At 33.2% G+C, this 16,175-nt stretch overlaps 1 protein-coding gene across 4 annotated transcripts in view; it reads right to left on the reverse strand.

The window, feature by feature from the left end:
- Window positions 1-16,175, reverse strand: part of Taf1 (TATA-box binding protein associated factor 1) — a 185,967-nt gene that overhangs the window by 142,622 nt on the left and 27,170 nt on the right. For all 4 annotated transcript variants that reach the window (XM_089099541.1, XM_089099540.1, XM_089099539.1 and 1 more), the window contains one exon: window positions 4,998-5,252. In XM_089099541.1, the coding sequence (XP_088955667.1) occupies window positions 4,998-5,247 (250 nt within the window). In that variant the 5' untranslated portion in view covers window positions 5,248-5,252. Of the gene's footprint in view, window positions 1-4,997; window positions 5,253-16,175 lie in introns of those variants that run through there.

A 16,175-nucleotide genomic window follows, 5' to 3' on the forward strand; every position in this document is an offset into this window, starting at 1 on the left:
GACAAAGGATTATCTCTCATTTATCCATAATTTAAACTTTTATTTTATTTGAGAATTATTACAATTTCATGACTCCCCTTATAGAAAGGGCTACATACAGATTACTAATTGCCAAATTTTTATTATACTTTTGCTGATCTTTTTTTAAATTTTTATCTTTTATCTAAAATTTTTGGCTTATATTCCTTCTTGCATGCCTGGGTCCACAGTCAAAAAGTTTGAAAAGCTCTTTACTGTAGTATACAGTTCGAAGATACAAATGTAGAAGAAACTCTTTACTATACACAAGCCTTTACTTCTACCACCCATCCTAATATGACGTGCCACCTTTATTTCGCACTGATATTGCAAAAGGAACATCAATAGATTGGTGGTAACAAATATGTTCGAAGATCGAACTGGCTAAACATTGTGTAAGAAATATCGTAAAACGAAGCAACGAAAAAAAAACTTCGACAGTGAAAACCAAAAACAATACAAGCATTCCAGCAGAGACCTCTGCTCAGCCATCCTCGTGGCAAAAAGAATAATAGGACATGGAATAAATATGACAAAATTCGATAAAAATATAAACCTCGAATTTTGTAAAGTGGAGGGGAAAGCCCAAAGGAATTTGCCCTTCAAGTCCAGTTTTGGCCCAGAATAAAACTTAAATATTGTAATTCGACACCATTTTTCAGATTTTTTAGTACCCATAAATCCTTTTGGGCTATACTCATTACGCTTATTTGGTTGGTGTACTGCACTTACTGAGTTATAAATAAACCATTTTGGTCATACTCATAACCAAAGGCTATTGTTTCTTGAGATGCACTTTCTACGCACAGGTTGGCAGTCAAGGAGTATATGAATCTTTTCACCCTTAGTAGTAAGGCGATGTCTCTTTTCTGGAATACCGGAAATCACCAACAAAGTAAACCTATCGTATTTAGGTGAGACAGAAAACTTGAAATGATGATTTCACAAAGACCAGAGGTGCATTCCAGAAGCTAATAATATTCAACTATTATAATTATTATTTATAATATTATTAATATTCTATTATTATTTCATTTTATTTCATATTTATACATTATTTTATTATTTTTTATAAAAATAATATAAATATTTGTATTATTTTATATTTATTTTACTTTACAAAGATTTTATTACAAAGATTTATATTATTATTACCTTAATAATTACTATATTAATATTGTCTATTATTATATTTGATTATTTTCTATATCCTTCATCATACAATGGCTTGGCAAATTCAACTCCCAATATGCTCACAACAAGAAAAACGCGTTACCATTCAATTTTTTCTAAATTTGTAAAACGAAGAATTTACCAAACTTTATCAAGTAATTTGGAAAGCAAATAATAATCAATAATTAATTTTCTTTAATGACAATATTCTGGAAAGCACCATAAATTTACTGGCTTGCCTCATAAAGGCTTAGCAATATAGGCTTAGCATAAAGGCTTAGTAATATAACGCAAATCAAGTAGCTACAAGTATTTGGATTTCTTGTTTTTGTTGTAAAATATCAATCTATAAGGTTTATTGTTGAAGTTTTGATCAGGTTTCTTACTGGTTTATCCTCTAGCAATGGCTAACAAAGGTAGGTGAAATTATTTTAGTAATTTATCAATAATTGTAAATTAGTTTATATAATTAAAATACTGCGTACTAGCCCATTTATTGAAAATATATTGACGTTTGGATTAGTTGTTGCTTTCGTATCAATTTACATCATTTTATCCTTTGCTACACCTCGTTTCTCATGCTTGCCTTTTCCATAGGCTTCGTCAAATAGGCCTATTTTGTTTATATGGAATGATAGATGATAAAACTTGAATCTCAACGACTTGAATCAACCCAGAGGCATAGCTAAGATTTTAAGCATCCGGAGACAGTGTTGCTTTTTGTGCCCTCGCCCATCATCACTACCACAATATGCGTTGACCATGGTGTTGACAAAAAACTCAATTTGGCGTCCTTTTAGAGTCTGCTATCGAGGACAGCCATCTCCTTACCCCCCCCCCCTCCCTATAATTACACAACTGAATCGAATCCCTATCACTTTCAAAATTATACTCCAAATCTTAAAATGGCCCCCGCCCCCTTCAAAGATTTGAAAATCCCCCCTTTCAAAGAGTAGGCAATTATCCCCCTTAGATTTTTGTTATCCCCTCCCCTATGTTTCAAGAATTACTTGTTTTGGTATCTTCATTAAAAAATGTCCTTTTTGGGTATTCTCGTTGCAAAAAAAAAGTCAGGAAAAAAATGCCCTCCCCACATTTTTGTGAATTGACAGTTTGACACCACTGTTTCTTAAGCAACTTCTAAGAAAAATAATATATAATTAGAAAATAATTTTGTAACTGCATTTATCTAGAGTAGTTTTTTTCTTTTTTGTGAGCAAAAAGATATTGAAAGAATTCTACTCGTTCTAATTGAAATGTATTATTTCAGAGGGTTATGAAGAACCATGATTTTATGAATTTTTAGTCTTTATTTGTTATTTTCTCTCTCTCTCTCTGAAAAGAATTTATGAGTGACTTTGTTGTCTTAACTTGTTTTCTTTCTCTTCTTCCTCTCTGAAAAAAAAAATCCAAGATTGAATTTATAATCTTTCCTTGTTGTTTTCATTCTTTGCTTTCTCTCTGAAAATAATTCTAGATGAATTTTTAGTCTTTACATGTTATTTTTCTCTTTCCCTCTGAAATAGTTTATGGATGAATGTTTAGTCTTTACTTGTTTCTCTTTTTCCTCTCTGAAAAGAAATCTAAATTTTTAGCTAAATTTTTCGCTAAATTTTTAGTTATTACTTGGCTTTTTTGTTTGTTTTTTCTCTCTGAAAAATTCGTGCACACTGTACCCATAGATATAATTGACAGAAAATAAACAACTATATTGCCCTAAGTGTTTTAATACTGAATGTATTCTATTTGCTTACTTTATTTTCACATTTAACTTTCTTTTGGAAAATACTCAGTAAAGCAAATACAGGCAAGGGCGTATCCAGAAATTTTGTTCAGAGGAGGGAAGGGGGACATACAATAAAACTTAAAAAACGCATCAAAAATTTGTCTATGCATTTTTGTTAAGTTTTTACAAGTCTAACAAAATCTCAAGAGGAGGGGGGGAGAAGTGGTCAGATTCGGTGCCTTCACCCTGGATATGACCTTGACTCCATTCAATTTACTACACCATCTTTTACAGCAAGATATATAAAATACGTTAAAGCCAAATTGTTTTCATAGATTCTTTGTTCAAAATTAGGCTTTATAAAACATATAAAGCTAAAAAGTAGCTATAACTAAAAAGTAGTTTTGAGAGTAATATTGCACTTACACTCATATACTCAAAATTTACAAAAGTTGAAACTAGCACTAGTGTTGAAAAGGAAAACGTTGGATCTTATCTAGCATTTGGTGATATTGCTTTACCATAAACTGCAACAAACATCCCTTCAGGTATATTAAACTATAGAGGAGGGTAAATAAAGCAGCTCTCCGTTGCAAGTAGACCTACCAACTTAAATTCAACTACCGTACTTAACCTGCCACGATTTTTCCAAGCTAGTCTAGGCCTATTTTCGTGCAGACTGGAATTTTGCTAAGTAAAGAGGGAGGCTTTGAATTGATTTGGATGGAGGAGAATGGTACGTAGTTATATTGGCCTTGGGCGGCTTAGTGCTGCAATGAGTTTTTAATAGTAGTAGTAGTGGAGTTCTTGAAAACAAAACGCTAATTAATTATGACTTACACAGAAATTTCACCTTTATTTTAATAATATTGCAAATTCATTAAACTAATATTCCAATTTTCTTTGAAAATTTCTAATTTCTTAATAAAGTCGCCAGCTGTTACGCTATGGTAGCATAGCGCCAACACTACTATAATAGTGTCTACTATACTACTATACACTAAAGCAGTATCTACAACAAATCATAGTAGTATCGACAATAGTAGTGGCGCTATACTATAGTAGCGAATAGTACAAATAGTGCTATACTATACTAGTAACAGGAGCCCTAGCTTCGCTTGGGCCCTGGCACTCGGCGTGCGGCAGGTTTGTATATACCGCATGTGATTCTCAAATTATGCATTGTCATAATTATCATGTTTTTCTTTAGTTTTAAGTTATGAGACGGCAAATCAGTAATTTTAACTGAATTAAGAAATTCTGGCCTGAATTCAATTCCTCCTTCCTAATTATTCTTCACAGAATTATACATTTTATAGGATTTTTGTTGTCCTGGATTCGTTGTTATCCTTGCTATCATTTCTCTTTCAACCGCTTATTTTGTTTGCGATTCGATGTGATTCTGGCCATCGCTTCTCTTCTAACCTCAGATTTCAATGTCAATCATCTTCATTCGTGATTCGTTGTGATGCTAGTTGTCGTATGTCTTCTAACTGCAGATCTCGTAGTGCAGTATTTTCGTTTGCAATTCAATGTGATTCTTTCTGTCACTTGTGCCATGCCTTTTACTTTAGCTGTTTGGATTCATTCCTCATCTTGCATAATTTCGAATGCGTCATAGATACCAAAAAAGATACAACCTCCCCTCGGAAAAAAAATGTAATTGCCTCTACAGACGCATATGAATGCGACATCATTCACATGAAAAATATTTTTCAAAAAATTAAGGCTCTGTGAATTTTCTCAAACTCGTGACCTATCCGGATCGTTTCTTTTTTTTCAGGCCAGAAAATCTTAGTGTGCCAAATTAATAAAAAAAACATAAATAAATACACAATTATTGCTTGTATAAAGAGAGTAGAAATGCAGCATTATAGATGGTAGTAGTAGTTTTTAATCCCCATCTTTCCATGTTAAACTATGGAAAAGCCAACTCTTGCAAGTTCTTTATAAATATCTTTGCTTATACCCCTAACTCCTTTTCAAAATTTTTAGGTTGAATACTTACTGCATACTGACATCCAAATGTTTTTTTGTCCTGGCCTATAATTTGACAATTCTGTTAATCCAATTTACTCACCAATTTCGGTTTCTTCATCTGGCAGTACTTCATCCTCAACAACTTCTTTAACAATAGTACCAAGACCAAAAGAAGACAGTGAGTTTAAACATTTTTTGGCTGAGTCATCAAAAATATCCCCATCTAATTGGCCATTACTGTCAATATTTCCAAACAGGAATCCGGTGAGATTTATCCCTGGTTGGTTCTCAAGGTCTTCCTCAACGTCTGATTGGTCAGACTTAAAATCCTCATCACTGCTTTCTCCCATAATATCTATGAAAAGAATAGATCGTCAGACTCTGCTAATGATTTTGAAAAATTCAATATTAGAAAAAAATATTTGGGTAAAATTGAAAAAATTCAACATTGTAGTTCAACTCTTTGTAAAAAAAAAAAACATTGAATATTTTTTTTTAATTATTCAAATAAAGCTGGTACTTGAGCCCTTGGAGACTGGATGCTTATAAATAACAAATAGCATGATCCAATTGAAGAATTCTTTAAAAACAATGAATTGTAGAAGAAACTAAGTGGGTATTTTGGCCATATAACAAAAAGCCATTTTCATTAATAAAAATGAGTGGAATAAACAAAACTAAAGTTACAACAAATAATTCGATATAAAAATAGTCAGAATAAAAAAAAAACATAGTAAGATTTGAAAGCAGGTAGCGGTACTACTTAATTAGTAATTAAGAAAATTATAGAAAATTGGCAGTCTTATTACGAGATCACTTAATTGAGTAATATAGAAACTATTGCTATTGCTTGACAATACTTGTTTTGTCTCTGTCAGTTTTTAGCACTAGCTTTTTTTTCAAGAAATGTGTCACACAAAAAAGAACACAACATTGAAATCTTCATAAAATATTAATAAAACAAAACTAATACCTCCTACAATCAAGATAGGTTCCGACGCATATTAGCGTATTTGGGACGACCCCAAAAAAAGGACACTTTAACTACCAATACACTTCTTCAGAAAAGAAAACTCTGACTCCTCCTTCATCACCCATACTAAAAATTTAATCAACAATTCTAAAAAAATTATATTTATTTATAGGAACTTAAAGTAACCCCACGCTCATTCTTTATAATTCATCAGGCTTCCTTATACATACAGACACTCACCTCAAACAGCATACGACTCAATTTCTCTTTTAACACTCAAATGCATATACTCACTCCCAAATAAATCACTCGATCCATGTCTACAATACTGGTTAAAACAAATACATCGCAAAGAAGCACGGAATTCCTCAAGGGCCTTCTTACCTTTTACTTTTGCGGGAAGCCTGTTCCAGACTTCAGGACTAATATACCAAACAGAAAATTTATATCTGGTAGTAATTGAAACCGATGTTCTAACTAATTCAACATTTCTAGTTTCATAATTAATGTTCCATTTCTTTATAAAATTCCGAAAAACATGCAGGTAACAAATTAGAAATTAGGACAAATTAGAATTAGAAACATTTAAGCAAGTTCATTTGCAAATTTGACATTTAGTGTAGTTTGTTAAAGTGAAAAAGTAATTTGTTAAAGTTCATAAGCTATTTTATATTTACTATGCTGGTGGTTTTCAGAACAATTTTTTTTAATCTATCCCTGTTTTCCTTTCCTTAGTTAAGAAAGCTCTCTTCCCACAAAATGCTGCGGAATGCAAATTCTAGATAACCAATTGAATTGGCATGGTCTAAAATCCTGTAGAGGAGGCGTTTAACCCCATCTTGAAAAACAGCTCTGCAGCATGCAGATTAAACATTACAGTTTGACTAGAACGCTGCAGTGAATTCTGTACTTGCTCATTAAGTTTCAGCTGATAATGAAATTTATGATATAGTGATTAGGCTACCAAGATTGGTGACCAATCACCAGCAGATGATTACCTTTTTAAGTAATAAGAGATTGTGCCAAAGCACAGTGGTGTCTTCTGCCATTTTGAGCCACACAAAACGAGTTTATTCAATCAATTTGTAAGCCTAAAACCCTCAACTGGTGGTTCTGAACCCCTAATTTAGAAAAACAAGGAAATTTGGCATATCTAAACAATCATGACTTATTTAAAAGCTACTGCTTCTTTCTACGTGCCTTGTGGAAATTCGTCACAACAACTCTGTTGTTCAGTGGCATATGGCATCGAAAATAGTGCTGTTTAGTACAATTTTTTTAATGAAAAGGCTAGGATGGACTGCATAATAAATGTAACGTTGTCATCTCTATGGTTAGAAACCCTTAAATAGAGGTTCAAATTCCCCCTTCTAGTCCCAGCAATAAGTGAAAAAAAAACGTATTTTGAAAAAAAAAGCCAAATAAAAAATTATATTTGCTTATTTTCTTTTCGATGAGGATGATTGAATTTTTATGGGCAGATCAAAAACACTGGTGAAAACATACCCCTTTGAGTCTTTAGTTAAGGCCAAAGCTAAACATATCTCATATAAAAGTTCAACGGATGTGGGAAGTAAAATCTAAAGTTAGAACCCTATTTGAATAAAAAACATATTGACTCCATTAGTTTTATTCCCTAAACTGAACGAACATCTTTTAGCAAGGGTCAATCTGGAAAAAGCATTTTAGTTCAGAAAAAAATTAGAGAAATAGCTTGATTAAGACACATGTTAGACGCTAACAAAACTTGGAAAAACATTACAAATAAATAAAACAATATTTTCAAACTATTTAATAATATCAGGAACAATCCAGAAGATATATTATCCTCTCCATGGTTTACAAGAAAAGATGTGAGAGCATGGATCTGTAGTCCCCCCCTCTACCCCTTAAAATCAAAAATGGTTACTTGCGTATTATATCGACCACACTGTTGTGCTTGCTCTGTTGCAAAACCGGTTTCTGTGTGTGCACTCGGAGATGATTAGCTCAGACTGATTGAGATAAACTATTATATAGGTATTTTCATTAAATATTTCATATATAGAGTTGGTTAGAATAAGTATTTAATATAATGCGTTCAGGGCGGCCTGCTTTCCATACTTCTCTGTTGTAGTTTCGATAATTTTGTTACTAAATTATAATTCATCATATTCTGGTATATTTCATTATCATTAACCAAAATTCACTTCTTGAGTGTGGTAAGAACCCAAATTTTTGAAAAAATGGTACCAACAGGGGTGTCGACTGGGGGAGGAGTATTTATCGCCTCTCAAAATTTTAAAATTTTCAATTTGATCGTTCTTTTTTATGCCAAAGATTTACCAATTAATTTAACCTAAGTTACATGGGAAAAAAAAAATGTTTCGTTTTTTTAGGATCTCATATCAGAAGATGACCCTGTACATGCAAAATATGACAGAGCGGATGTCCAACCTTATTTTGTATGTAATTGCCATATTCAGATTTGTTGTTTTTTTTCAAACACAACCAGCTATGGACAAAGTTCCAAAGCTTCCAGTAGCAGAATTCGACAGACTTCCAAAAGCTGCCAACACTTTAGTAGCACAACTTTGAGCAAAAAGTATTTTTATATGTAAAAACAGTATTTTCAGAGAAAAATCTATCAATAAATTTGAAAACTGCTAAGTAGCATTACTACTTTGCCACCCCACTTCTCCATGGCGGAACACAACTATAGTTTACTGTATCTAAGATCTTTCTGTTTTGTCTTTCCCTTTGTTTATTTCTCATCTTTTTATATTATTTCCTAGAATGTACTAACTTGATTAATCTGGTTTATTTATCTTATTTTTCCCCCTTTTGTTAAAGGCTTCTAGCTGAACCATTTGGACATTTATCAATATTTGTGTAAAAAAGAAGGTTTTACTTTTTTTAATTTTCATTGTTATAATTAGAAGACAAACCTCTGTTCATATTTTCATTTCATGGCAAGTATAGCCTAGGGCTATATGTGCCCTGTTAGGGATGAGGGGCTGGGATGCAATTTTGAAGGTGATGATTATTGTATTTTTATTGAGTGTTGAAGATATATTACGTTTTTATCAAATTTTTGTCCTATAGGCTACAGTAGCCTAAATTCAACAAAAAACATTTTCTGGATAAACTTCTATATACTTTAAAAAAAAATTAGCCCAGCACCAATAGTCTATACAAATGAAACTTTCCGAAATTAAGCATTTGTTTTAAAGTAGTTTTCAAAATTATTGGTAGCAATTGGTAATTTTAAAAAAATTGAAAATCAAAGCAATTTAATTAAAACTTGAGATGAGCAGAAATAAATTCCTATAATAGCTCAAACTTAAAATGACCAGATATTCCTATCAAAGACGCGACATTAAGCCCACAACAAACAAAAAATAGATAACCATATAAAACATAAAGATAACACATACTGACATGATGAATAATCACATTTAAAAAAAAAAGTAAAAATAAAATGAATACTTAAGTCAGACTAAAAATTATTAAAAACATGAGTTTTGCTACTCTCCCCTTTTAACCATAAACCTTCTAAAGTCTATTGTGTTTTATTGAGAAGAGTATATGTTTTGAACAGAGTGCTTTAATTTTTCAAAAAATGAACAAAAATAAAACCCCTATAATAATCAATATGACAGGAAAGAACTAATGAAAATAAACGAATGTTTAGTGCCGTTTATAACGATATCAATTCCTAGAAATCTCAGCAATTCCAGATTCTAATCAACTGTATTTTTTTATTTTTGATGTTAGAGTTATAAAAAAAAAAGTTTTAAATATGTCTTGTTTTCAGTAGTGTTAATATACCATGTTTTTTTCAGTTAATACAGCTTTTTACTTTTTGTTGAAAAACTACTTTTCAGAAAGTTTTTTTTTAATTTAATTTCTGTTTGTTTTTGATCACCAAAGCTATAGTATTACTTAATATAAGAATATTTATCTAGTTTTTGAGCTAAAAAATAAAATGCTGGACTCTAGTTTAAATTCCTAAGTTGTATACGGCATTCTGAGTGTTGTCTTTGATTGTTTTCAACATAGTTATTGCATAAATTTTGCTCACTTTGAAATCAAGCATTGGAATGGTTCTTGAACAAAGATTTTGATTCAAAGGCAATTTCTAAATAATATATTTAAAAGAATGCTCCTAGAAAAATGTTCAAAAGATTACATAGGAATGAAAACAAAATCAAAAATTAAGCATATATCAGAGGCTTCACCTAACTCTCTTTATTTCTGGCACTTAAAACTCTTTTACTTGTGACTGTGGCGTTATGATTAGCTAAATATGGTGTGAAAAGATATAATTCTGATAACCTGGATGCACATAAAGAATTTTGATTGAGTTCAACATCCCTCTCAGCATTCCCTTGAAAGTTCAAGCTTAATATCCTAGTTGTTCCTGAGATATTTCATATACATTCTTTAGACAATATAGATGCACATAGTGTATATGGATTTACTTCAACACCTTCCACAACATTCCCTAAGAGTTTCAACTTAATACCCTTAACTTTTCCTGAGATATTGCATAAACAGACTTTTGACAACTAGGATGCACATAGTGTCTTTTGATGAAGTTCAACATCCCTCAAGATTTTCTCAAATACACTATTTAACACCCTAAATTGTTGCTGAGACAATGTAGATTTACCATTTTGACAACCTGGATGCACATGGTGTCATTTTATTTAGTTCAACCTCCCAATTGATGTTTCTTAAAAGTTTGACTTCATAATCTTAACTGTTTCTGAGATATTGCAGATATGCCCTTTTGACAACTGGGATGCATATACAGAGAGTCTTTAAGTTCAACATTCCCAGATAGTTTCAATTTAATACCAATAGCCATTAATGATAGCTATAAGTTTACCCAGAAACACCCGTTTGACAGCCTGGATACACATAATGTTTATTGATTTAGTGTGACATCCCCCTGACATTCCCAACTTAATAGGCTTAGGCATCACTGATATATTGTACATAAACCCTTTTGACAACCTAGACACACTAAATTGTTTTAATTTCAGTAGCAGTAGAAGTTGTAGTAACTATCACAGTTGCAATTAGAGTAGTAGTAGTTGCAGCCACAGTCACCAAGCAGTTCCAGTTGCAAGTAGTCCTCTTTGCAGTCACAAAGAATTTCCAGTTAAAGTTGCAAGTAGTTGCAGTTGCTTTGGCAGGTAGTTGCAGTCACTGTTGTAATTGCAAGTAGTTTTAGTTGCAACAGTAAAAAGTCATAATCACAAGTGGTTGCAGTTAGAGTTGCAAGTGATCATGGCACCAGTCAAAAGTAATTGTAGTCAAGATGGCAAGAAGCAGCAGTAATATTGGTAGTAGTGGCTCGGAAAGTTTGATAACCTGGATGCACACAGTATCTTTGGAGTTAGATCAACATTTCCTGAAGTTTCATCTAAACTCATTTAGATTTTTTTTTAACATATCCAGGCAAAAAACATTTCCCCTTTCCTAATAATAAACCCTATATGTATAGCATCTAATGGGCAAAGTACATAATTTACAAAACTTGCCCTAGTGGTTGTGAGGATTCATGTAATCCCCAGAGGCATAATTATTGAACCTTTTGACTATTTTGAAGAAAATGGCTATCTCAAAAATTTTGGTCACGTGTTGTGGGGTAGTTTCACCTTAAGGCCCTCAACCTTTTTGGAGATCCAGGATCAAACATGCCACCCTTTCCCAATAAAAAAAAAACTATATGTAAACAATGGGAAACTAGTATAACTTACAACCCTTGACCCAAGGCTGTGAGGGGGCTAGCCATTCCTATAGGTACAATTTCTTGACCTTTACACTATTTTCAACAAGATGGCAATTTCAAAATCTGATCAGATGTCTTTGGGAGCAAGGTAACTAAAAAGGTGACTAGAACTTATTTTGTTTGACATCTTCCTCAACATATCTTGAAAGTTTCACTTTAATATTCTAAGTCTTTTTGGGGCACATGGCCAAACATGTCCCCTTTTCCAAATTACAAACTTCATATATAAACAATAGGCAGAATGGGCCTTATCTAAGCCCTTACATGAGGGGCTATGGGTAGGTATTTGACCTTTAAACTATTTTGAAGAAAATAGATATCTTGAAATTTCAATCAGATGTCTCAAGGGAGGGAGGGAGTATGAAAAGAACATGGGATGGAAGCTGGTTCCCCACTTTTGACTTTAAAAATGGGCACTTGAGGATTGATTCCCAACCAAATGAGCTCTCTCTGAGGTTTCTACCACCACCCCTTCAAAATGCAGTGGTCCTGGGAAAAAAACACAAATTAATAATATTTTGAAGCCTTATGGCACTTTATTATAGACAATGCTAGAGTATTGCCTCTGATACTGCAGGTTAACCCCCCCCCCACCCCCTAGATTGCCCTAGTCATAGTCATAGGAATACATTAAAGACTAAAGGAAAACAGTGAAATCCTTACTTTATAATATGCAAGATGTTTCTATTATTTAGATTATCATCTTTCTTTTGATAAGCATATATTTTTTTTAATCATTTCAAATAATATTTGTGTCTAATATTGATCAATCACAGGCGAAGCTGGATATCATCCACTTTATAATACAGAAGTCTGTTTTAACAAACTACCCACAAGATTCAATTAATGGGAAAATGTTTACTATTTTTAGGGCTATATATAGGACCATCACGGGGAGGGGTGGGTGCATTGTCAGAAAAAACAGTAACATTCTAGATTAGGAAATTTGATTTATCTTAGTAAGTAGTTGAGTTGAGTGAATAAAACACTCCGAAATGGATCCAGAGCCTTAATGATCTCCTAAGAAGGTATTTTGATTGGGCAATTTCTATTCATTTCCTCTCTAAATGGCACTAAGCCTTTATGACCTTTTACAATTTTTGCATTGAGAGTGACACCTTGAGAGATACCACTGCGATTTAAATACCACTTTTATGTCACCCTTGATAATACTGCTTAAATGAAAAATGACAAACAAGTAGTGTTTTGAGCCTTATACCTTTAGACAACACTGACTTATAGCGTAAGGTTTTAAGATTTGTAAATATATTTCTTAAACTTGGGAAACAGCCCTTGATATGGCTTATAATTCTGCTACAGTAATAGAAATTGTACTTACCAAAGTTAGAGCCAATGGAAGAGATTGAAAACCCATAATTAAGGCAGAACACTTTTTGTCAAAATTTAGAAAGAGATAGAATTGTAATACCGCCTATGCAATCTTCTGAGCCCAAGAAATAAGAAAAGGGTAGAGATAGTAGCTTGGTAACACATTCGTGAGATATGTTTTAGGCCTACTCAACCAAGAATACTTTCAAAGATAGTCCCTAAACTAGAACTGGGTACAAGCCCTGAATTGGACTGTAGAGAAGGAAACATGTTAAGAAAATAATTCTTACATCATATTATGCAGAATAATTGTAGTTAACAGATTTTGACTGCAATTCCATTATGCGTTACCACTAAATCATACATTTCCCATGGGTTTTTCCATTTCTTGAATTTGTCAGTACTGATTTAATTTACAGGAACATGGGTTTAAACAAGAGTGATAAATGGCAAAACCCATGGGAAATATATAATTTGGGGTATGTATTTTTACCTTAGATGTGTGGGGGGGGGGGTAAAATATAGTGGATCAGCAGTCAAAAAGCTAAAACTACAATTTTTCAGCATATTGTGAAGCAGGAAATGTGTTCTTCTCAACAACGCCAGTTCTAGGCTTATACCTAGAACTGTAGCAAAGCAACCATGATATTTGGAATGACCATACAATAAGGAAACTGATGTTAAAGTAGCATACTACTTTAATTTTATTAACATATTCTCTTTCGAAATGGTCAGCCACTAAATATTTACCCCAGATAGTAGGCTAGCTTGACCACAAGTTCCTGAGGTATATTTTAGACCCTGGATTCATTCTTGGAAGTTTTGGCAAAATTGGATACCTTCCTATTACAGAGTTATGAATTAGGCGAACATATCACTCAATGCCTTTTTTATACTTTTTCTAACAATAATAATCTATGAGATTATTATTGAGAATGTGTGTCTCTAAAATCAGACAATAACCAGTTTATTGCTGTTTGTATACGGAGACAATTAGCTCCGGCTCAGTGAAAAACTACATTGTAGCTATATTTTAATAAATATTTAGTTGGTATTTTGGTTAGGTTACATTTTGCATACAGCCCTGCTATACGTAACCCCCAACCCCTCCCCTCTAATTTGTAAACATATAGCCCAAATTATGTATATGCAAAGCAAAGTCTAGCTATGGTCACTTCTAGGTCTAGATTTTCAATTCGCCATGTTGTTCCGTTAGTTTGGAAGGGTTTGCCAGAGGATTTGAGGAATGTTGGGGGTTCGCAGGAATTTCGTAAGTTGTTAAAGAACCATTGTTTTGATGTGTATATTTTGGATGGATTATTCTGGGCCACTTAAGTTATGTTTTAGAGGAGGGTTAAGTTGCAGCTGAATATAATTCTAAATATTATAAATTTGTTAGAGCCTGTTTGAATGTTTGGTGGTTTTTGGTTCCGGTAAGTTAAGCTCTAATTATGATTTTTTTTTTTTAATTTTGTGGGTTTTTTTTTTTTTTTTTTTTTATTGATTTATTAGGAGGGTTTTCTCCCACACAAGCATGCTTCAGGGAATCGATGATGTATACTTCTTTTTTTTTTAAATATAAACCCAGTGTTACTACTACCTAATCTAATGCTACTTCTACTAACAACACACTGCAGCACCAAGCCGCCTGAGCCAAACACAGCTTCATATGCTCTTCCTCCATCCCAATCCATTCAAAGCCTCTTTCTTTACACCCTCCCAGGAAGTTCCCATTTCCCTTAAATCTTTCTTTATGACATCCTACCGCCCCAAGCACAGACAACATACTTTCTGTTTTGCCCTAGATGGTTGGCCAAAAAGGATAATCTCCAGCAATCAGTCATCCTTCATCTGCAGAATGTGCGCCATCTCAACCTAACTCTCATTATATCCCTAGAATGAAGGATTCAACCACACTTTTCATACAGCCTACTGTTTGAAATGCAGTAAGTCAGCAGGTATACAGAACATACCAAAGGCAATTTCTCTGAAAAACATATAGCAAATCTCCATCTGCTTTTTGGAGCTCCCATGCTTCAGAACCAAATTTGACCAGTGGCATCACTACAAATGGTCTTCCCCCATCCATTCGGTTCATTAGCCTTCAATGGTATAACATTTGGACAAACCGAATCCAAGAAGATCAAAGAGGCTAGCTTCCGCCTTTGCTTCGAAAAGCATTAAATAAATAAAAAATGTGTAGTTCTATTAGATTTCATATGAAAACTTTTGTTTTAAATTGTTTTAGATTTGTTTTGCTATTGATGACGGTTACTGCAATTGTGACCAAAATATCTAGTATTTTTGTGAATGTCTATACACTGTCTATTAAAAAGGATTTTATCCCTATTTTGAACTTTTATTTATCATTCAGCATCTGCCAGTGAAAGTCACATATATTTAACTGGATTATCGTTTCACCTGTGTGTGGCTTTGAGCCAAAATTATGTTTTTTGCCAAGACTTGAAAAACAAATGATTGCTTGTTTTGCTTATTAAGGATCATTGTGAACTTCAATTAATCAGACGTTCACTATTTGACGGCATGTTATTCATCATAATAATTATATAATCTATTCAGTAATTATGAAAGTGACACAATACTCTGAAAAGGATTAAATTACAAGTGAAAAGTGACTTTTCATTCTTACGCAATCTGATACAGCTTGTATTTTTTGGACTGATTTAACTAATTACCTTATTCCTAGATGGATTACACTTTTTCCTTGTGGATGCACCTGTTCCTTTGTGGACCCACACTGTGATATGTAAATATAAAAGAATTATTGTCCTGAGTGCAGAATTTGTGGTAACCCCAAATTCTGTCTAATGTGTGCCAGGATGTGGCTGCTAGTACCACGCAGACGTTAGTAAATATGCCCAAATCGGGCCAAAGGACCATTCTGGCAAATGGTTATGTATGGACTGTCATGCGAAAAAATTCAAGTGACTCCAAAGTTGCAAGAATCTCAACCCCCACAAAAGCCTTGTGTGAAGAGACCTGTAAGAGGAGGTGGATATGGCACATCTTCACCACAAATTACTACAGGACCTAAAACCCACTCTGAGCTACCAAAAGGGACTAAGCCATCTAGAGTAAGTGTAAACATTCTTAACTATGAATCCAAAACAATCCGTCTAAGTGAGAAAATTAAGACACTGGAAGCAAGTTTATTGGCATCTCAAGCAGAAAAT

This window comes from Artemia sp. Qi Xiang Cuo, chromosome 13 (assembly GCF_049724085.1).
Source record: "Artemia sp. Qi Xiang Cuo chromosome 13, ASM4972408v1, whole genome shotgun sequence".
Classification (NCBI taxonomy): Eukaryota; Metazoa; Arthropoda; class Branchiopoda; order Anostraca; family Artemiidae; genus Artemia; species Artemia sp. Qi Xiang Cuo.